The following is a 23354-nucleotide window of genomic DNA, read 5'->3' on the forward strand; positions in this document are numbered from 1 at the left end:
GCATGAATGAAAGAAAAAGTCAGACAATGTTTACAATTTCTACACCTATGATTCTTTAATACATTTTGAGGCCCACTTTTAAAGAAAATTAGCTTCAGACCTGCAGAGATCCTGCTCAGGATCGCAGACAGGCTGCACTGGTGAACATCTGTCGGTTTTCTAATGTCCCACGACACAACAACACAACTTCTCAACTCATAGAGGTAGAAGCATGCAGAGTTTCCCCAGTTGTCCCCCAACAGCACCAGTCTGCTGAGTCCTCCTCACATCATCTCCCATCGGCATGTCAGGAAGAGAAAACGCCTTGTTGTGAAACAGTCCAAACGTAGTCCACGATCAGTGAGCGCCCTTCTGCACCATCTGCGTGAAGCGGTTGGTGATGGTCAGGGTGGTGTCGATGAATCGCTCCACGCAGCTCACCAGACACGTCTCCGTCCGGGAGTCCAGCTTGGAGCCCGGACTGTCCACACATTTGTCCCAACAGACATCAGTGAAGCTGTGCACCTGGAATCCATCAGAAAAGCTGGTTAATGGCTGAGACGTTTCACTCTGGGATGAACAATAGCAATGCATTTATTCTGTTTAGCGCTTTTCAAAATACTCAAAGACTCTTGATGGTTGGTGCAGTCCTGGATATGTTGGGGTAGGGAGCTCCAGAGAGTGGGGGCAGATATGGCTCTGTGTGACTCGTGGGGAGGATTCGAGTGGTTGTAAGTAGCAATTTGTGTTCGTGTGTTAGAGGACACAGCTATTTTCGTGGTAAATTATTTCACAAGTTCACATTCAGATTTGCACATATTCAAACTCTCACCTCAACTTCACTTCGTACAATACAGGTGCACAAGTATGTTTTGCACTTAGTGTGCTGCAACAATAGCTGCAAAATGTGAGTGTGTCAGTGTTGAAATACGTGACTTGTAGAGAAGGATTTGTGCACCTGTAAATATGATTTGTGCACCTGCGAATATGATTTGTGCACCTGGAATCACGATTTTGTGAATGTGTATTTTTGTGTTGTATTTGTGGGAAGAAAAAAAATCGACACATACAAGAAATTATTTTACAAGTACACAAGTCATAGAGTGTGGGAATACAGATTTGCTGATACACATACAAATTCATACAACACAACCATGGCTTTAAGTAGAGAGAACTCAAACATGTATTCTGTGCAGTAAAACACATGTGTAATGGCATAAATCATGAAAAAGGAAATAAAAACAACAAAAGTTAATTTCCTTTGACTATTTTACTAAAAACCTTTAAAACCTAAAATCAGCACGTGCAACAAGTGCGACCAATACTAGACAAAATGACGGCTGCACGTGCCACACATGCATGTTTTCTCAACAATAACTGCCTTTTTCACACTATCCTGAATTTTTTATTTATTTCTTTGTATTTTTATGGAATCTCCTTGATGCAGACATACAGTTTTAATGAGACACATCAAATTAAGTGATTTTTGATGAAAAATTCTCATTTTACTCTTTGATTTTGATCATTTTCCAACCAGAACAGCATGGAGCAGATGAGCCAATGATTATTTCCTTTTCACAGTTTCTGGCTAATAACTGTGACCATTTTGGCATTTCTTAAAAGATAACATGCCTTTCAAACTTGCAAACGTGAGTTCAGAGGGTTTAAGCAGCTGATCAACAAGTGTCATGTTTAAACGTGACCATCTGCAAAAAACTGGTAATAACCCAGTTTGTGCACATCTGCAGCTGCCTGTATGTGGATCAAACAGCCACAACGTGCAAGCACAAAGAAGTGATGATAACATCTGTGGTCATGGTCATGTGATCTGTGGTAAAGGGTTATTTTTATGCAACCTATTTCTTCTAGCCATAGAAATCTTTGCAGCAAACAGCAGAAGCAGGCCTGACATTTAAGAATGAACAAGAGCTGCAACAAATAATCTCTTAGTTGTTAACTTTTAATCCCATCACAACCTGTTTTAATAACTGAACATCAGCTGCTTAAATGTGAATATTTTCCTGTTTCTTTATTCCTCTGGAGCTGTAAACTGAACACATCTGGGTTGTGGACAACATAACCCATTTGTCATCTTGACCTTGTGGAAACACACTGATCGATATTTTTCGCCATTTTCAACAACATATCAATTAATGCAGAAAATATTCAAAAGGGTAAGTGTGTTGTCCTTGTTAAGTTTTAACAACGTGAACAGCGGTTACGTTTTACAAATAAAACTAATAATCTATTTTACAACCATCCCAGAATCTTTAAAATATAACCCTGCTAAATGAGAACAACTCTTTTTCTGCCTGAGGAGACAAGGCTTGCAGAGTCAGTAACTTCTTTTAAATCACTTCTTCAGACACACTTTTACAGACTTGCTTTAATGTGAAGTAGCTTTAGATAGCTGTAATTAATTTTAGTGTTTTATTTGGTATCATGTCCTGTTCACGTTATATATTCTCTCTTGTTTTATATTAATTTTATCTGCCTGGTTCCTTGGTTCTTTAAGTTTTAAATTGCCTAATTCCTTTGCTTGATATGCATGCTGATCTATCTAACTAGTCATTTAACTTGTCATTTTTACTATTTATTTTAATTGACTGCTCTGCCTTGTCTCCTTTTGTCTTGATTAAATGTCTGTGTTGCATGTTTTGACTGTCAAAGCTCTTCGTAAACGCTGTTCTTAAGGGCAATGCAATGTAAATAAAGTTATTATTATTATTTAGATGCCTCAAACATATTGAGGACAGTGATATTTTTTGGCAGATGATCCCTTTCTGGCACAACAGCGCATGCGGCCTGCTGCCTGCCGGGTTAGCACGGTTAGCATGGTTAGCATAAACACACACCTGGGCCTGGAACTGCGCCTTCTGCTGCTCTATAGCGATCATACGCTGAAGCTCCGTGGCCTCCGCTTTCTCCGACGCACTCAGGTTGTCAAAGCTGTCCATGGTCTTCTTCTTCAGCCGCTACAGAGGAGCTGGATGCCAGAGACACGCTGCTGCTGCTGCTGCTGCTACTGCTACTGAGGTGACCTTCCGAGCTGCTGCAGCAAACACCGCAGATCTGCAAACCATCAGAGCTGCACAACCCAGAGGAGTCTGCCCCATTAGACATGTGCAGATCTGAGTCAAACAGATGGCGCAACCAGTGACGCTGAGAAAGTCAATGAATGCTTCGATGCGCAACATGGGTAAAAAAAAAATGACTCAAATCCAATGGAAAATGGGTATTTCCCATAGACTCCATGTCCATAGACTGTATGTCTTTATATACAGTCTATGGTATCTCCTGATCCACACTGCGCATCAAAGGGTGAAAGGAGCTGACTTAGAAGACGGCACAGCTTTTCCCTCACCAGGAACGAAACATACATCCTATATATATATATATAAACACATTTATATATTATTGTGCCTTAGTAAAAACATTCTATTAGAGGTTATTATTATTACTATTATTATCTTCATTAGTATCGTTGTTGTTGTTGTTGTTGATTTCCTTGTTGTTGTTACAGTAGCTACTACTACTACTACTACTACTAATCATCATATTCATCATCATCATAAACTTTATTTCTACAGCACCTTAAACCAAAATCAGAATCAGCTGCAATGTCCACACAACATACAAAGAATTTTGTTTGGACTGTTGGTGTCATCCTAGGAATAAGGAAAGAGAATAAGACAATAACTATAAAAAGAGAGAAGAGAAAAAAAGTAATTATATTAGTCATAAAAATAATTTATATATATATATATATATATATATATATATATATATATATATATATATATATATATATATATACAATTGAGAATAAACAACCAAAATACAACCTCTGCTCAATATCCTGTTCACTTTCGCCTTGTATGTATCTCTCTCTCTCTCTCTCTCTCTCTCTCTCTCTCTCTCTCTCTCTCTCTCTATATATATATATATATATATATATATATACACATATAAATACTCAGAAGACATGCGGTTACAACCTTTCCATCAGATTGTACACCAGGAATGGAACATACATTTTATCTCAAAACACATCTACATATTATTGTGGCTTAGTGAAAACATTCTACTAGTTATTATTAAAAATATATAGTAAAAAATATAATATAATATGATATGATATAGAATAAATAATCTAATATATTATATTATGTTATATATAATATATGTGTAATATATAAGTACACACATACACACACACACACATATATATGTATGTGTGTATATTATATTATATTATATTATATTATATTATATTATATTATATTATATTATATTATATTATATTATATTATATTATATTATAGAAAGCCATTCCAGTTTCCGGTGTGCTGGACTATTAAGTGGATCCCTCCAACTTCCGCCCTCTTTGTGACGTTGCAGATTCATCAACTACATCCGGGTAATTGTGGTGACCTTGGTCGGTTGATCATCATGGCGGCTATCATCAGGTTGAGTTCTGTGTGTCGCAGAGGAGTTAAACGTAAGTACTGCTGTCCCTTCTCCGTGTTTCTGTCTCATCGGAAGATGTGTGTTTGCTTTAGAGCAGCCGTTTGGCAGCAGACCGGTTTGAAAGAGAAGAAGTCGAGTTCAAACTGTGTCCGGACAAATCACGGCCGTCTCAGGCTGCAGCTTTCAAGTTCACCGCTCCATTAAAGCTGGTTTCAGTGTGTTCATGAGGTTGTGTTACTGAGCTGATATCACTACAGTCTGTGATTAACGCTGGGCTTGAAGGGAAGCTGTAACATTGTCATGCTGGTGACATCAGTGTCCGACAGTGACGTGGACGAGAGTCACAGAACTCTACTCAGAAGTCTGGGAATTATAACTTGGCATAGATTTTAAAGAGTTATGTAATAGACAGAACTTTGCTGTGAAGTTTTTCTAAGGTGATAAAACCTAGCTATTAATTCGGCATGTGTCAGAGAAAGGAAGAGGTCGTTAAAGTAAAAGTTCATGTCAGGTTAAGAACTGCTCACGACCGCCCTCCTTTGTTTGGGTGGACCATATTCAAATGTAAAAATGACTGGGTGGTAACTTGAGTCTTTTAGTCTAGTGTTTATTTTAGTATTCACAACCAAAGCTTTGTAATATTGAAAGTAAATCAAACTAATTCCCACTGAGACGAATTTATATATGTATGTGTTGTATCAGTTTTTTTTGTACAAATGAAATCAACCGTAAAGATGAATGTAGTGATTTAATACAAACCACTTCCCAGCCTAGCCCCAACATCATAAAAACACAAGCACTGAGGAAACACACGATCATAAATATAGCATGCCATGAGGAAAATAATAACAATAATAATCTATATAATGCATTATAATTTTTTATTAAAAAAAAAACAAACAAAAAAGCACAGCCTCTCTTTCACACACATATAAGCGGCAGTGTATATTCTGGGAGTAGCTTAGCTGTGATCACAACACCTAATCCCAGTGATATACACCCTACTTCAATGCTGCATTTGGACCTAAAGGAAAACAATTTAAAAATGTCATTGTTTAGACCAGGGGTGTGAAACTCATTTTAGTTCAGGGGCCAAATTCAGCCCAATTTGACTCCTGTTGGCCGGTGAGAAAAAAATGGACAAATGAGACAAAAAATGACAAACGTGTGAAACAAAGCAATACACAAAAAGATGAATAAAACAAAACACAGTATGACAAAAGTAAAACAACAAACACAAGCAAGAAAAGAAAGAGAAACAAAACAACAAAAACATGAGACAAATGGCAAAAATCAGACAAAATGTTACCAAAATGAGACACAGTGACTCAAATGAGACAATAGGATAAAAGCGAGAAACAAAATGACAAAAAATGAGACAAAACAACAAAAAAGAGACAAAATTTGACGAAGTTACAAATCGACAAAAAAATGAACAAATGAGACAGAAAATGACACAACTGAAACCAAAAATTGACAAAAACATGAAACAGAATGACAGAAATAAGGCAAAAATAAACAGAAATGAGACAAAAAGAAACAAAATTACCAAGCCGAGAAACAAAATGAAAATAACATGAGACAAACAATGAAAGTCAGACCAAAAACAAGACAGTTTTACAAAAATGAGACACAAAATGACAAAACAACAGTGAACAATGTAGAATTTTACTTGATGATCAGAACAACTTGTCATGGTCTTGAAGTTATTTTGAAATTGTACTTGCAGTTAATAGTTTTTGCTCTTTATAAAGTTGTCTGGATTGAAAACTGTGTCTGGCCCATTTTGGCCCACAGGCTGCATGTTTGACATCCCTGGTTTAGACCATGAAAGCACTTTTTTTTTTTTTACTGTGCTACTATTCCTGGTATTGCAGAGAGACAAAATATATAATCCAAGACAGAGTAACAAACATTTAATTATATTAAAAATGTGTATACACTGGTGAAAGTCCATGTTTTTACCTTCTTAGTTGAGTCGTGCCATAGTGACACTTTACAGGACTGTATTATTGTTTCATTTGTTGCCCACACTTCATTCTGGATTGAATTTCATAAGTCGTGTGTTTTGACAATCTAACTTGTTGTCTTTTCTTCACAGCTCTGTTCTACCAAAGCACGTTGCTGGCCAGGCCACTAGTCGTACCGAACAAATACCAGGAGCAGCCCCACCTGCTGACAGCGAGGATTCATTCATCACAGGCTCTCTATGGTCAGTACACACCACACAGCAGCCTGTATGAGGCACGTATACAGAACGTCAAGGAAACCTTAAACCTTAAAAACAGGTGTGGCACACCACAGCACTGAATCATCACCTCTGACACACTTTAATCAGTACAAAAAAAATCTACACATTTTCAGTAAAAGCCCACAAACGAGCTGTTATCAAATCATTTGAGGTTAGAAGTATCCCAGACTGTAATTCATGTGGTAGTTATCAGTTTAAAAGGTTAAAGTCCAGTCTAGTGTACTCTGGTTAAAGAAAACGCACCATTGTAATCCCACTTGGTTGGTAAGGGTGTGTGTTTAGTGTCCAACAGGATCACTTTGTTTTCTTTAATTAATAATAGCATGGTTAATAATTAGATTGAATTACTGATGTGTGTGCATACAGTTTGCAGTAGGCCCGTTTTCTGACACAGTTGGTTGAAAGCAGCTGCTGCTGTGTGGTCTGGATTTAGCACCACGACCTCTAGAATGGTGTCAGTGTTTTGACACCTCAGATGGGTAAGATCCTCTCAGTGTTTGTAGCTCTCACTGGCGGTGGCTCACTCACTATTTAGGTTTGTGGGTCACAAACGGCAGAAAAACAGTAGAAAAAAAATTGGCACGGCTTTCTTACGTTTGACCTGTTTCCTGATGATTCTGAGCATTTTCAGGTGGAGACTTTGTGAACTTCTTAGTGCATGTTTGGCTTGTTTTGAGAAATACAAGAATGTAAAAAAGTGCTCACGCCTGTAGGCCAAAAATGTCGTTGTAATATTTTTAAAAAAAATACACACTTGACAATATTAGCATTTAGTATTGATATTATCAAGCCTCTTCAGTTTTAAGCAAGATGTGTTCTGTATTAAGTGTCATGAAAAAAGTTCTTAGGACGGTCAATATTTTTGTTCAATTTTTAAAAAATAGATAGTTTAAGGGTGTTTAAATTGTTTCATAAAGGAATTTAGGTTTTCCAGAACCTGAAAAACAAGGAATGGTGAAATCACTGTTGCAGAGAAATGATGGCTTGAGCATTTTGTTACACTCACTTTAAAAACCCACATCTTTCAGGTTTCATAACACAAGTGTGTAACAGAGACGTACTACTGAGAACATACAGTGTTGGGTCATGATTAGACATTGAAAAAAACTGTATGAAGGTAAAATACTGCGTTGCTGTCAGTCCCCGAGCATTTATGTATTACTAGTGCATTTTAGAGAAAGTGGAGCACTGTGAAGTTTCATATTTTACATCATTTATCTAGGAAAGTGAACATTTAATATGGTTTAAGACTCATTACACATAGAGTGAAATATTTCAAGCCTTTTTTTCGTTTTCATTTAGATTATTATGGCTCATGACAATCAAAAAGTTGCACAACTACCCTTAGTATTTGAGGCTACTGTCAGCAACTCTTTCAAGTAATTGTCTAATGTAAAACCCTTGTAAGAATATTTTGTGTCATATTTGCACTACTGTATACTGCTACGAAGTGAGGTGAGTGACACACTGAAGCCATTTTTTTGCCAGAATTTATTTGCTGAACTTGTCATTCCCAACAGTTTTTAATCTATGCTAAGCTAACTGGCTGGTGACAGCTTGTGTGTGTGTTGCACAGTGATCAGTGGGTAGCACTGTCCCCTCACAGCTAGAAGATCCCCAGTTTGTGTCCTTCCTGGGATCTTTCTTCATGGAGTTTGCATGTTCTCCCTGTTCATGTGTGGGTTTTCTCCAGATTCTCCAGCTTCCTCCCACAGTCTAAAAACATGCTGAGGTGAACTGGTGATTCTATACTGTCTGTAGGTGTGAATGTGAGTGTGATTGTTTGTCTCTATGTGTAGCCCTGTGATAGGCTGTTACCTGTCCAGGTGTCTCCTGCCTTCACCCTGTTTCAGCTGGGATAGACTCCAGCACCCCCATGACTCTAATGAGGATTAAACGGTGTATAGATGATGGATGGATGTCTCAAAGAGACTCAAAAGTGACATCAAAGCAATACAAGCTGACCACAGAGACCTAACAGAAATATCAAAGACATGCAAAATGACCAGTAAGGTCATGAAGGGGTGTGGGTCCATTTATGTATTTTCTGTCAGTGCTTCATAACCGTCAATCTGCCAAATGTGTGTGTGTGTGTGTATATATACAGTCGAGGTCAAAAGTTTACATAGACTTGTAAGGAACATAATGTCATGGCTCTCTTGAGTTTCCAGTTATTTCTACAACTCCGATTTTTCTCTGATAGTGATTGGAACAGATACTTCTTTGTCACACAAGACATTCATGAAGTTTGGTTCTTTTATGACTTTATTATGGGTAAACAGAAAAAGTGACCAAATATATATATGTATATATATATATATATATATATATATCCAGAGGCTAAAAGCCTGGGCAACACCAACCACCACCAGAACTGAAGAAGCCTCTTGGATGAGAGGCGAAACGTCTTCAAGGAACTTTCTTAAAGTCCAGTGGATTGATTTAATAAACTTTGGATATATATATCCATGGATTGTGTATCACATGTCCAAAGCAGGTCCTGCTTGCATTTTGAGGGTCCCTCTGTCTTTGCTTTCAGCGTGCTGAGAACTAAATGTGATTTTTGGGTTGTCTTTCTCTACAGCGGGCTCTGACTCCAAAGCTGCGTCTTTGCATTGGACAGCAGAGCGAGTGCTGAGCATCCTGCTGTTGGCCATGGGCCCCGTAGCCTATTTTTCCCCTGGTCCTGCCATCGACTACTCCCTGGCTGCTGCCCTGACCCTGCATGGACACTGGTAAGGCTCAGCAACACTTAGCTGATCAGTGGTTTCATGAGGTGTGCAGATAGTGTTTTTGTGTACGAGTTCATGATGGTTTCATATTCGTAATCCATATTCCAGTTCTGAAAGGAACCATTTATGTCTTCAGTGCTGGCTTTGTCTTTCTTGTTCTTGTGTTCCATGTAACATGCTGAATCACTTCCATGCTCCCCTTGTGTTACCCGCAGCTTTAAAAGGGCACAGTTTCACTTCCTTTTTATTTGGCAATTCCACAGCTAAGGGCTATTCCTGGTCATGTATGGTCAGACTCAATCTTCCTCCAGTGGTAGTTCTTGTTACTGGAAGTATTATCCTGATCCTGGGAAAATGTGGGGAGTAAACTCCTGCATAGCATGAGGACGGCAGTGAGTTGTAGCCCTTTGTGATTGGAGTATTAATTTGAACCATCAGTCTTTCCACCAGCAGATTGTAATCGCCACATCAAGAAAGTTGTTTGAACCCTCCTCAGACTCAGGGTCCTAATGTCTTGAGCCGGTACAGAGATCCACTGACCCTTACAGGACAAAAGGCAAACTTTGTGCCAGAGGTGAGGGTAAGTCTCACCGTAGCTGTCAGCAGCTATTTATTGAGCCTTGGCTGGGTACGGCTCTGTTTGCAGACTTGAGAAGGTGGTTTTAGCTTAATGTCACAGCGATGTGCTCTTCCATCAGTCAGAGCGCAGACAGAACGGTGTGGCAGGTGTATGCCACAAATCCCAGTCATAAGTCTTGTTAAGCAACGACTTTTGAGGCAGAAAATCATCTTGGGTCGAGCCACGTCTTCTTCCCAACTGAGACGAATGCTCCGATGTCTTATGGCATCAGTGTTGCTGTGGCTCGAAGCGTGACAAGGTTGGCAAGCTTCCTCTTTTCAGTTGAGTCTGTGGCTAATAGGATTTCATAGCTCTAAGGAATGTAGGAAATAAATGCCAACCTAACGAATAGAGCTTCATCAAGGCAGTAAGCTTTTTTAATTAGTGTGGGAGAGCTAACAAATATAAATGCTATGAGTAATTTTGTAAAGAAAAACTGGTTTGTGATAACATCAGTCTTCTCACTTAGAAACAATATAATGATCACCAAAGTAATAGCTGGGAGTTTTGAATGCAGAGAGGTCAAGATAGAATTGCTGGACTTTTTGTAACATAGTTGACAGGTATCGTAGTTGACATTTTTGTTGTTTTCAGACCTAAAATCAAGATGGCCGCCTAAAATGATCACAAACAGACTGAAAACGACCACTACAAAGGGGTGCAAAATGACCACAAAAAGACCTAAAATGTCCACAAAACTGTCTGAAAATGACCAAAAAAGAAACACAGTTAGACAAACAAAAGGAGCAGGTCATGTGATCTGGAATTAACACACTTCCTTGAGAGGTGTTTTTGTAATGGGGAACTTAGTTAAAAGTGATTTCTCAGACACAGATACAATTTACTATTTTCCATATAGAATTTGGTATATTGCCAAAAAAGAAGTAGAATAGAATAGATCTTTATTGTCAGTGTTACAGAGAACAATGAAAATTGGTCTGGTACTCTCTGAGTAGCAGCATTGGAAATAAACTATAACACACTAAAAATATATACAACCCTAATTATATACAACATAATAACAGTATACTATACGGAAACGGTTTGTGGTTAGAGACCTGCTCTACATATCATTATTGCACATGAAATATGCACTGACATAAATATTGCACTTGTAGATATGTGATATTGTTCATTCAGGGGGTAGGGAGCAAACATTTGGCAGCTTGGGGATAAAAGCTGTTTTTGAGTCTGTTGGTTTTGACTCTAAGTGACCTGTAGCGTCTACCTGAGGGGAGGGGAGAGATTAGAGAGTGTCCTGGGTGTGAGGGGTCTCTGGTGATTCCCCTGGCTTTCGTCTGAAGTCTGCTGGTGTAAACATCTCTGAGCAGAGGTAGTGTGGTCTCAATCACCACCTCTGCTGCTCTCACCACCCGTTGCAGGTCCTTCCTGTCCTCTGCAGTGCAGCTGGTGAACCACACTGTACAGCAGTAGGTCAGGAGGCTCTCAGTGGTGGAGCAATAGAGGTTTGTGAGCAGCTTTAGGGGAAGAAGAGCCTGACACAGCTTCCTGAGAAGGTGCAGTCTCTGTTGGTCCCTCCCCACCTGGTGTGAGGCGTGGGTGGACCATGTGAAGTCTGCAGAGATGTGGACCCCAAGGAACCTGAAGCTCTCCACCCTCTCTACCTCCTCTCCATCCATGCAGAGGGCGGAGTGCTCAGTTTGCTTTGATCTCCTAGGATCCAAGACCATCTCCTTGGTTTTTCCGGTGTTGAGGTTCAGGTTGTTGTGATGACACCATCATCGCAGATGCTGGACCTCCTCCCTGTAGGCTGATCCATCACTGTCTCTGATCGGTCCTATGATGTTAGTGTCATCAGTGAACTTTACGATGGTGTTGCTGGAGTGAACAGGAGAGCAGAGAGTATAATAGGGTGCTGAGGACATGCCCCTGAGGAGTACCAGTGTTCAGGATGAGAGTGGAGGAGATGTGGTCTCTGTTGCTGAGGAGGTCCAGTGTCCAGAAATGTCCTTATTTTTTAAAGGAAAGCAGTTCTTTTTTCAATGAAGATAACATTACATGAATGATAAATCCAGTGTAGACATTGTTAATGTGGTAAATGACTATTGGAGTTGGAGAGATGAGATGACAGTAGTTGATCTTCATGTAGAGTTCCTTCAGTTCTAGTTGGTTATTTTTTGTCTTCTTTTTCCTCATCCTTCATTGCCTTGCACTGACATTGTTTTAGTTTTTGTTGTGTCATTTTAGGTTTGACATATCTACAGAGTGTCCCTAAAGTCTGGACACAGGAAATCTCATTAACTATCTTCTTTTTGCCTCCACAGATGAAATATGGCTTTGTGGAAAGTAGAAAGAGTTGAACTGGTCCTTCTCAGTGGAGTGAAAGATGGACATACGGAAAGACAGCAGATGAAATTAATCTTTCGACAAACCATGTTTAATCTGTGGAGGCAAACAAAAATGACAGTTAATGAGATTACCTGTGTGTCCAGACTTTAAGGACACAAGGTAGGAAAGGTATTGAATCAAAGTCTGGATTTTTGTATCGTGAGAACTTTAGCTGCTGAAGTCTGTGGAGCTGTGCACCATGCTATGTATGACCAGAATGTGATTCAAACCGTAAACTATTTAAACTGGTAAAATAAAATAAAGTTAGATGATCATAACAATTAATGTTAAGCCTGAAGATATTAGGAAATTTAAAATGGTTATAAACAGTAGCAAAGACAAATGAGTATATGTTAGTAATGCACATTTTAAAAAAGACTGGACAACTTTGGCCACAATTCCCTGTGATTCTTCTGAGCTGCTTAAAGCCCTTTAGCTTCAGGTGAATAACACACAGCTCATGTGAAGCTAGTGAGGCTCTGAATCGACAGTCTGCCTCCGTCTGCTCTTGCTGCTAACCTTGACTGTGTCTGCGTACATTTCTGTCTTGCAGGGGTTTAGGGCAGGTGTTGACAGACTATGTTCATGGAGACACAAAAATCAAGATAGCCAATGCAAGTCTCTTCGTCCTGTCCACCGTCACCTTCGCCGGTCTCTGCTACTTTAACTACAACGACGTGGGAATCTGCAAAGCCATCGCCCTCCTCTGGAGCAAATGAACATGACTGTGGACTGGGAAGCTCAGGAGAACATACACACTGGGGCAAGAGCAATGTTGTCCTGGCTGACTGTAAAAAATTCAAGGCGTTCTTTGTAAATTCTTATAAATATATCATTTTGACAATACTGCATTGATTCATAGATGTGTAATTGTTATTAATGTTGATCACTTCAGGCTTGGTCTCTGTATTACATTGGTTGGGCCACCAGCATCCATTTTCTCTTTGAATATCTCAGAGTAGCTTCTGTTTATGTTCAGCGCAGACTAAACTCAAGCTGCAGGGACGTGGGTGTTTTGAAGTAAGCCGTAATGACTTTGACCTGTCTTACAGAGAACTGCTGATTGACATCTGTTTTTTGTTTTTTTTCTTGTTTTGGTCCTTCGCGTGGCTGATTTCTTAAATGTGTTTTGTTTCAGTGTCAGGGTGTACATAGTAGCTTTTACTCTGAAACCCATCAGGACTAGCGGGGCAGACTGCAGTTCTGAGCAGCTGTTGCCCGGAGTCCTGTCTGTGCAGATTCACAGTAATCTAAGTACTTCAGTAGACGGAGACTGGACTTCTTTTTACATCCAAGAGGCTTCCTCAGTTCTGACTGACTGCTGGGTAATCCCAGATACACAGCAATGACTACATTGTGAACGACAGGACAGATGGTTTGAGAGAGGAGCTAAAGTAGAAGAGCCATCTGCAAACAGAGGAGGGGGTCTACCTCCCCACTTATCAGGTACTTTAATCACTACCCAGGCAGTTTCACCATCTTTAACACCTGGACTGGTGAGTTTTCGATGGCTAAGAGACTGTGAGGCATGTAAACAGAGGTGAGAATGAACATGTGGGACTCCCATCAGTCAGCTAGAATTACAGAAGCCTCTTAGATGAGAGGTGAAAACTCTTCAAGAACCATAAAAAGTCCAGTTGCTTTCTACTGCAGCTCTTAGGATTTTCTAGGAGAGTCGCATCACCCTTCAAACTACCCGCTAGTTGCAGTCGTTCATAATGTCCACTTAATGCTTCTTTTATTGCATCATCATGGCATCCTAGATCTTGGCTGAAAGGAGCAGATACTGCTGCCAAGTTAAAGTCAGAGGTTGCATTGTGAAACCTCCAACCCTCGGTCATGATGAGCTACAGTAACCGGGACGAGTGTGTACTTGCTAGTAAGATGGCGTGTTTGTTCAGAAGCTCTGCTCTGCCATGTTATTGAAGGCGCAGTAAAGATAAGGGAGGCTCGATCTCAAGTGCATCATAAATTCAAGCCATGCAGAAATATTAACCCACCACTGCATCTCCAGCTCATGGCGTCTGGCAGTAGATGAATTCTCATCTGTTAACGGTGTGTAATCCACAGCAGGGTGTAAAGTGTGCAAAATACCGTCCTCTAAAAGACAGTAATGGTGGCATGAGTGCCTCTGTAAGGTGTCACATTGTATTGTACTTCATGTACAAATTACAATCTCCTAATGCAGGAGAAGGCTGCAATTTGGAGACAAAAAAGAAGACATTTCAAAATATAAACGTACATTTATTTTGACCATTTTAAAATTCTTGACAATTTTTCTCAAAGGCTTACTTCCAGGCACTGTTCCCAAATCAGCTTATATGAGAACAAGACTCAGCATGTCCAACCACAGCTCTACATGTTATGGTGTGATCGTGGAACATTTACTCGGAGCACATACATTCACAGAGTCCTTGCATGCAGCCTTAACAAGTGAGAGGTACACCAGTTAACTGTTGTCACATCTGAGCTCTGGATTTGTTGTCATGATGCTCATGCAGTAAATGTTTATTACAGCTTACAAATGTGGTACTGGTCTGTTCTTTACATCAGTGGTCAAAGTACAACAGCAAAATGAGATTAATCACAATACAAAATGCATGCAATCATATAAAAATAGCTACTACTCTTCAACTGTGTACATGTCTATAAGGCAGAGCTGGGAGGGTCCAGTAAGTCACAAATGACACACGCCCCCTTTGTTTTTAGAAAAAATAAGCTGCTGCAGTTGAGGATACAGATACTTTGGAACTTCACTTTCAATATGCACCATGTAATTGTTTATAGCTGCCACTTGATTTCAAGGCAGAAACTAGAGGCTACGTTAGTGGCAACAAGCTGCACAGCTTACTATCATTCAGTCTATTAACCCTTTATCAGGCAAGTCATCATATTTGGTAACTTCCACACAGATTAAATATGGCGTTGCTCCCGCCTCTCGGTGAGCCAATCAGCGAAAATCCCTGTACATTACATCACACTACATCGTGACATTAGACCAATCAGCAGAGGCCTGGAACATATCAAACATTCGCTTGATACGCTGGTCAACTGAGCTGCTGGTCAACTAACTATGGCTAGTTGACCAAACTCACCCATTTCATGGTTGAGCAGTTATGCTAAGTGCTGACATACATTTCTTCAGATGTATATATGGTAACTTCACTGACCTTAAATTTCAACGTGAAAATTAAAATTATTTAAAAAGTGTCACAAGTAAAAAAAGTCTTCTGTCTTCAAATACCACTTTAGGGTTGAAATTTTGAATTTCAAAGGATTTCAATGAGCGCCTTTAAAGGCTTAAATCGGGATTCTAGAGGTGTGATGAATGAAAAAGCCAAAGGTGAGTGAACGGTACACCACAGTGCTCAATATTAGACAAATAACGACATGAATTAAAGCTGGCATAACATTAAACAGTCATTGTTAAAATCCCTTTTTTAAATAAAGCCATTAACCTTTAAGAGAACATTTTAAGTAAAAACATTTGTAATACAATAAAAATGACTTATAAACTAAAATAAGTGAGCATTTTATGAGCACACGGGATTTAACTGAATAATCTCCCTTCTTGACAGCAGATTAATTGCAGCTAAAGCATTAAAGTATGAAAAATAACCAAGCTTGCAGCTATTTTACTATGCACTGCTTTTTAGTAGCTTCCAATGATCATTCCTAATAATATAGCTGATTTAATCGATGTGACCTGGGAGCAGATCAGCAGCAGAAAGTGGATAGCCGGAGGAACAAACGAAAAATGATTACTTGATTCAGCTTAAGTCACCAAACCACACAGATGGTGAGTTTCTGATCTGCAGATGATTCAACAGTTTTCTGCTGCACAAGGTGTGGATCCATAGGCAGCCACCACATTCAGAAAGATTTTCAACCCGACATTACTGACTTTTGTACATGAAATGTAAGACTTCTTATTAAACAGAGGCACTCAACACTGCAAGCTGTTCGTTTAGTAAGATATGCTGAATGAAACAAACAGAGTGACTTTGTTCTAATGCCCTTCTTTCAATCCAACTTTTTCATCATCTGCAAAGGGCAATAGCAATCCACGTTATCCTTGCCACGAATCAAGACCAGTTTGTGCCGAGATGCATTCTTGTCATCGGGCTGAAATCCAAGGAAGCAACCCGGGTGCAGCGTGGACTGAAACTGATAGGTGTCATGTGCTGAAAGTCTCTCCATGTAGAACAAGGCCTCATCACTTGTTTCATTCAGGTCCGTAGGAGGTTCCTGATCATTTTTTGATAGACACAAGTGAGAAAAGCCATTTAATTGTTCTGTCATACTGGCTGCAATCAAAATGTACAGGATGACCTTTAACATATAGATACAACAGTAAAAGACTGAATCAGTGAAGTGCTATGAGATGACATACAGTCAAGCCCGAAATTATTCCAGCAAATTTGAACTTCGTTGCTTTTAAATGTAAATAAAAGCTGAGAAATGATTTTTTTTCCACAATGATGCATCTTGTACATCATCTTATTATCTTTTGGGAAACACCTGTGTCATTTCCACTCAAAAAAACTTGCTGGTTGAGTAAAAGTAACTTTAACCTTAAATTTGCTAGGGGTATGAATAATTTCAGGCTTGACTGTGTGTTGTGCATTGCCACTGTATGAATAAAACTTAACTGAATGAATGAATTAAATTAGTAGTACTGGTAGTCTAAACACTAATTATACATCAAAAACATCGAGTCGTGATGCATTTCAAGAGTTCTTTGGAGGAGCTGGGCATTCTTCGCACTCTGCTGACAAAAGTACCTTGCAAAGCTTGAACAAGTAAATACATTGTTCATCTTTAAACTAATGCTGGAGCCATTTTTTTTTTATATGAAGATAAGATCAGCCACTAAAAACCTTCCCTCCTTGGGAGATGCTTGGGTTTATGCTCATCAAGAAGGCTTTTCTTTTTTCAGATTTACAGCTATGACATGAACAGATGACGGCAAGATGACTACAGACCTGAGACAAAACTTTACAAAACTTCCAGCACATGTGTAATGTACACTGTGCATGATGGCACTCTCAGAATGAGTACGACAGTAAACGGTTTAGGAGTCACACAGCAGAAGTTTTCAAACCGTAAGGTGAGGAGGGGCAGGGAGGGAGAGATAAAACGCAAAGATTATATGTGAAATGAAAGAGATGTGGATGTCTGTCTGTCTGTCAGCAACATCACTCAAAAACAGACTAACGGATTTGGATGAAATTTTCAGGGAAGGTCAGAAATGACACAAGGACCAAGTGATTAGATTTTGGCAGTGATGCAGCTTAAAGTCTGGATCCACGGATTTGTTACTGATTTCCCATTAATATAGTGGCATTTCGTCTGATAGTGGCACGGGGTCACTGTAAGTATGGCAACAAGTGAACACTGCATCAGCAGCCTGCTGACGATCACATGATTGTGATCCCACTACAAATCCACCACTGCTGACTTATCAGAAATGATACAAGGAATAGTTGATTAAATTGTGGGGGTGTTTCTGAGTCCCATCAATTCCCGCCGCCTGCTACATATTTATGGCCCCAAGATTCGGTATCGGGCTGCGCAGTGACGTAGTGGTTAGCACTTTCTGCCTTGCAGCAAGAAGATCCCCGGTTCAAATCCCAGCCTGGGCCTGGGATCTTTCTGCATGGAGTTTGCATGTTCTCCCTGTGCATGCGTGGGTTTTCTACGGGTACTCCGGCTTCCTCCCACAGTCCAAAAATATGCTGAGGTTAATTGATTATTCTAAAATTGTACGTAGGTGTGAGTGTGATTGTGTGTCTGTATATGTAGCCCTGTGACAGACTGGTGACCTGTCCAGGGTGTCCCCTGCCTTCACCTGAGTCAGCTGGGATAGACTTCAGCGCCCCCCCCCCCCCCCCCCCCGTGACCCTAGTGAGGATAAACCGGTGTATAGAGGATAGATGGAGATTCAGTATCCATGCATAACACACGGTGCAAGACCATGGAATGAACAGTCTTGGTGGAGTACTGCGTGTGCTGAACACACATCTCACTGTCAATTTTCCTTTTTAAACCGTGTTTGTCAGAACAGTCACACAGGAGATAAATGAGTTCCAGTATATCAGTGCCACCATACACACTGTAAATTACTTATTTGTACTCACCATTGCTTTAGCATAAACTTCAGAGTCGTTACGGCAGCATGCCACCATCTTCTGCTGACCTTTACTGACATATAGCATGACTGCACCTCTGTGCGTTCCCTCATCTAGGGCAGTGCTTTGATAAGTGTAGATGGTGAATTGCTCCCCTAAAAAGGAAACCCAGGACAAGCAGGTGAAATTAATTAAATATTTAATTAAATACTTTAAAAACCAAAGTCACAGTGTAATCACAGCAATCTGTTGTGCTGCATCTGCATTTACGAGTTCTCTGTTTGTGTCATGAGTTGACCAACACTACCGGTCAAAAGTTTGGACACACCTTCTCATTCAATGTTTTTCTTTATTTTCATTATTATTTAGATTGTAGATTTTCACTGAAAGCATCAAAACTATGAATGAACACATCTGGAATTGTGTAGTAAACAAAAAAGTGTGAAATAAATGTAAACATGTTTTATGTTTCAGATTCTTCAAAGTAGCCACCCTTTGCTTTGATTACTGCTTTACACACTCTTGGTCTTCTCTCTATGAGCTTCATGAGGTAGAACCTGAAATGGTTTTCACTTCACGGGTGTGTCTTGTCAAGGTTCATTTGTGGAATTTCTTGTCTTCTTAATGGGGTTGGGACCATCAGTTGTGTTGTGAAGAAGTCAGGTTGGTCCACAGCTGACAGCTGAACTGTTAGAATCCATATTATGGCAAGAACCAGTCAGCTAAATAAAGACAAACTACAGTCCATCATTATTTTAAGAACTGAAGGTCAGTCAGCCCAGAAAATTGCAAACACTTTGAATGTATCCTGAAGTGCGGTCGCTAAAAGCATCAAGCTCGACGACCAAACTGGCTCACAGAGCAGGAAAGGAAGACCAAGAGTCTCCTCTGCTGCTGAGGATAAGTTCATCAGAGTCACCAGCCTCAGAAATGGAAAGTTAACAGCAGCTCAGATTAGAGCCCAGATAAATGCCACACAGAGTTCTACAATTCTACAATTTCATTTAGCAGACGCTTTTGTCCAAAGCGACACACAACACAAGCAAGAATTCAGACATAAAGAAAAACCTGCATTAAGTGCAAAAAATGCTTCAAGTGCGATTGGTCAAAGGTGTTGCCATCAAGTTGCAGAAGAATTGCTAACCCCACCCCCCCTTTTTTTTCAACTTTGTCAGCGCTAAATAAGTGCTGGGTTTTGGACCACCTGACTTATTCTACCCCTAAGGTGGAGTCAGATTAAGTGCCTAGGTGTTCTCTGAACAATTGAGTCTTCAATTGTCTCCTAAAAGTAGAAAGGGACTCAGCAGAACGCACAGAGTTTGGTAGTTTGTTCCACCATTTGGGAACAACAGAGGAGAAGAGTCTGCTTAGAGATATCGAGCCGTGCTGGGCTGGAAGCACCAGGCGTCTCTCACATGCAGAGCAAAGTGGGCGTGAAGGGGAGTAGACCTGGATCAGGGAATCCAGGTAGGCTGGGGCCGTTCTTGTAAATGTTTTGTAAGCCAGGAGGAGAGTTTTGAATTTGATTCTGGCTGCAACTGGAAGCCAGTGAAGGGAGATGAACAGGGGAGTGACATGCTAGCCAGGGGCTAGCCATGCATGTGGCATCTTGTTTTTGTTTTTGTTCCAGAACAGTCTTGGATTTTCTGTAATTTTCTATCATAATAGTTCCAGCTTTTTTTCATGTTAGCCACTATGTCAACAATAATATTTTTGGGGTATGGTGAAATTGGGGCTTCACGGCAGAATGGTGGTTAGTACTGTCACCTCACAGCTTCTCTCAGGTTTCATGTCTTGCCACTAATGGTCAGCTAGATTAGGTTCAAGACTCACAGCAGGCCCTTCAAAATGTCTTTTTTTCTCTCCTTTCATTTCAACAGACTGAATGATTTTAAGATCAAAGACATCTGTGATACAAAGTGAAGACAATAGTCTGCTTGAATTATTGCTACAGTTCATATTTTCTTTTTAAGAGCTTTTAAAAGAGAAGTAGAATAGGAATTCAGCTCTTTTCACAGTCTCTGCTTATATCTGTAAAGTTTTCATTGTGATTAATGATTCAAAGGTGTGCATTTATCCAATTTACAAGGCATACAGTTTATCCACTTTAAATATTATTTGCATTTTAAGCAACGCATTTAACAAGTCAGAAAGGCTGCAATTTTTGACATCGGTTTCACAGCTCATCTCACCTATGGTTTAAACTGTGTTCATGGTGTTACAAATTTATAACATCCTCCTTGTGAGAGTCACGCTTCTGACAGTGCCCAGTGTGGAAATGCTCACATTTTATGTCCATTCCACAGTGAATACTGAGCGGAAGCAGCACGTACAAAAATACATCAATACAAAGTGATTTGTTAGAAATTTTCAATTAGATTTTTTCCTCAAATCATTCAGCCCTAATGGCTGAACAATATTATTTGGCCTGTATAGGTAACTTGCAAGAATCAAGTAAAACCAGTTCTTGCTCTAAAGAGTACATATGGGATTATGTTGGAAACAATGAAGTGTTAATCTTCAGTATTAATCTACAATGTAGGAAATACAAATAAATAAAAAGCACTGAATGAGAAGGTGTGTTCAAACTGTTGAGTGGTACTATAAATTATGACACATTTTTACCACCAAAATATAATTTTACTGACTTCTGGGAAGTTGCTCTATTTCGAAACGCGAGCAGTATGAGTGCAGAGAATAAAAGCTAGCACTAAACGCAACTCAATCCCCACAGATTAAGGCGAAGTTAAGCTCCAAACGCAGTCACTATTTGCCCAAACACACAGAGTAAAAAACTATTTTGCTGCTTCTTACCAGTGAAGTTCTCGAACTGAAAATGTCCGTTACCATTTAATGTCAGGTATTTGCTGTCCCTGCTTCGAAGCTTACATTTCCAGGTACCAGACTGTCTGAAAGCATCCTCTTCCCAGCCTGTATTTTTGACAGAATAACATGTCACAAAAATCAATAATGCTGTACACTTACTAACACTTCTTATGAGGATTAAAGAAAAGAAATGTGAAATTCCAACATTTCCTAGGACTGATTATTTAAAAAAAACAATTATAATTACCATCTTTCTCCTCTTAAATAAGGAACAGGGGCAGCAGGTGAGAAGATTTCAGGATTTGTATGCAAATATATAAAGACAAAGAAAGAGACTGTTAAATTTGATGAAGCACATATCAGACTGAGCAGGAAATCATATTTACCTGAAAAGGTGAGGTAGAAGGAGTCGCAATGGATATCCAAAAAAGTAGTAGGGATGCCACCGTTAGCCATCAGATAGACTGGGTAAAGAAAAGAGGAAAAACTTGTGGGCTGTTGTGGAATACGGTGTATACTCATAGTGTGTAACCTGCAGCCTGCTAGTGTGTCTTACGTGGAGCCAATTTTCCAACTCTGAAGCCCAGTTGATGCATACATGAAATACAGGAAAAGGAAAAACCAACATATATTAAAGCGCTCTTCTGCCACTTTCCTCAAGGGCAGCTTCAGAATCAATGGTATTAATTCTGTCGGTGAAGTGAATAGCTCACCTTGGTTTAGCCCACTTATCCCTCGTGTCGTCCTGCGGGTCAAAATTGACCCGTTTTAAAGTTTGAAAATGTGGGACAAAAAAAAATATTTTCACAGTGAAACTTCTGATGTCCACATTTTCAACATTTTTGGGAAATCTTTGAACATTTTTTTGGTGGAAAAAAAGAGATGTTAAAAATGCTTCTTAAGAACATTCACAAAAAAATCAACCAAAATCCAGCGAAATTCACTGGATTTTGGTTGATTTTTATGTGAATGCTCTTCAAGAAAATATTACAACTTTTACTGTTATAAATGTAATAATTATAGATATTTTTAGGATTTATTGGAAGATTTTTACCAATTTTTTTTTTAAAATATTCACAAGAATTTTCTTGCCAAATTTGGGGGATTTTTTTTAAAATAAAACTTTTAAGACAAATTTTTATGGAATTATTGGAATTTTCTACCTGAAGGTTTTGAAATTTTTCAGAAATTCGGGGATTTTGTTGCTGAATTTTTGGATTGTTTTTTTTTTCAGACAAAGAAACAATATTTTTTGGTGCCCGTAAATGAAGACAACAGGAGGGTTAAATCTGTAAGACCCAAATACAGAAAAAAACGAGCAAATAAATAAATAAATAAACAAATAAGAACAATTATATATATATATATATATATCCAGATATAGAAAAAGCAAAAAAATAAAATGAAACAAACCCAAATTATATATATATATATATATATATATATACACACACATATAATTGTTTGCACATTTTTTTCATATACATTGATATAAAATAAGAATAATAAGAACAATAAAGAAATGTAACTGATATTTTTGCAACAGTGGGTTTAAGCACAGCTGCTGTGTTGGACCTCCATACCTCCATTATACAAGTTTTACTAGTCAGGTATTCAGGTCTGTACCGTCCATCCGGCATCACACACCCACACAGATGACACACGACATGAGTCAGATCAGTGAAAAGGAAGAAAAACAACAGATGCATAGTGGTTTATCCCACTACGCAGAGGAAATTCCCACGTTTTGTTAAAACACATCAACATGTGTATCACTGCCCATTTTGCACAGTGAGGCTACAGTCAAACATTTCACCATTTTTCATGTAATATGAGGTGTTTACGGGACACAGACCTTTACTCTCTCAGCAAATGTTCAAACAAATACAGATCGGAAGAGACACATTCGGGGGTTGCTGATATGAGGGTCCAGTTCAGTTTAGTGTATTTATTGTTCCAAGCTTTTCCTAGTTTTCCTCGCCACTAAAACTTGGGCG

General features: G+C 39.3%; 3 protein-coding genes across 3 annotated transcripts; 1 reads left to right on the top strand and 2 right to left on the bottom strand.

The window, feature by feature from the left end:
• Window positions 1-29: 29 nt before the first annotated feature.
• Window positions 30-3065, bottom strand: timm8b (translocase of inner mitochondrial membrane 8 homolog B (yeast)). The gene is made up of 2 exons (XM_022210724.2): window positions 2835-3065; window positions 30-504 (listed from the first exon to the last, which is right to left on the bottom strand). Exons 1-2 carry the CDS (start codon window positions 2934-2936, stop codon window positions 337-339), a joined length of 270 nt encoding a protein of 89 aa, XP_022066416.1. The 5' UTR covers window positions 2937-3065; the 3' UTR covers window positions 30-336.
• A 1286-nt stretch (window positions 3066-4351) lies between these two features.
• sdhdb (succinate dehydrogenase complex, subunit D, integral membrane protein b) lies at window positions 4352-14925 on the top strand. The gene is made up of 4 exons (XM_022210723.2): window positions 4352-4480; window positions 6551-6661; window positions 9285-9435; window positions 12954-14925. The coding sequence occupies exons 1-4, from the start codon at window positions 4432-4434 to the stop codon at window positions 13117-13119; spliced, it is 477 nt and encodes a 158-aa protein (XP_022066415.1). The 5' UTR covers window positions 4352-4431; the 3' UTR covers window positions 13120-14925.
• LOC110962713 (interleukin-18-like) lies at window positions 14624-22990 on the bottom strand. Its single transcript, XM_051958242.1, has 4 exons — window positions 22984-22990; window positions 21346-21462; window positions 18541-18686; window positions 14624-16648 (listed from the first exon to the last, which is right to left on the bottom strand). Exons 1-4 carry the CDS (start codon window positions 22988-22990, stop codon window positions 16424-16426), a joined length of 495 nt encoding a protein of 164 aa, XP_051814202.1. The 3' UTR covers window positions 14624-16423.
• Window positions 22991-23354: the final 364 nt, after the last annotated feature.

This window comes from Acanthochromis polyacanthus, chromosome 13, assembly GCF_021347895.1.
Source record: "Acanthochromis polyacanthus isolate Apoly-LR-REF ecotype Palm Island chromosome 13, KAUST_Apoly_ChrSc, whole genome shotgun sequence".
Lineage (NCBI taxonomy): Eukaryota > Metazoa > Chordata > Actinopteri > Pomacentridae > Acanthochromis > Acanthochromis polyacanthus.

What these genes read in the sequence shown, in the direction of transcription:
- timm8b (XM_022210724.2), bottom strand. Translation starts at nt 2,936, where the DNA reads ATGGACAGCTTTGACAACCTGAGTGCGTCGGAGAAAGCGGAGGCCACG. An exon ending in AGGCGCAGTTCCAGGCCCAG is followed by an intron (nt 505 to 2,834) that starts GTGTGTGTTTAT and finishes GATGGATTCCAG; the next exon opens with GTGCACAGCTTCACTGATGT.
- sdhdb (XM_022210723.2), top strand. Translation starts at nt 4,432, where the DNA reads ATGGCGGCTATCATCAGGTTGAGTTCTGTGTGTCGCAGAGGAGTTAAA. An exon ending in GTGTCGCAGAGGAGTTAAAC is followed by an intron (nt 4,481 to 6,550) that starts GTAAGTACTGCT and finishes TTTTCTTCACAG; the next exon opens with CTCTGTTCTACCAAAGCACG. An exon ending in TTCATCACAGGCTCTCTATG is followed by an intron (nt 6,662 to 9,284) that starts GTCAGTACACAC and finishes CTTTCTCTACAG; the next exon opens with CGGGCTCTGACTCCAAAGCT.
- LOC110962713 (XM_051958242.1), bottom strand. An exon ending in TCAGTTCGAGAACTTCACTG is followed by an intron (nt 18,687 to 21,345) that starts GTAAGAAGCAGC and finishes TTTCCTTTTTAG; the next exon opens with GGGAGCAATTCACCATCTAC. An exon ending in AAGTTTATGCTAAAGCAATG is followed by an intron (nt 16,649 to 18,540) that starts GTGAGTACAAAT and finishes AAAAATGATCAG; the next exon opens with GAACCTCCTACGGACCTGAA.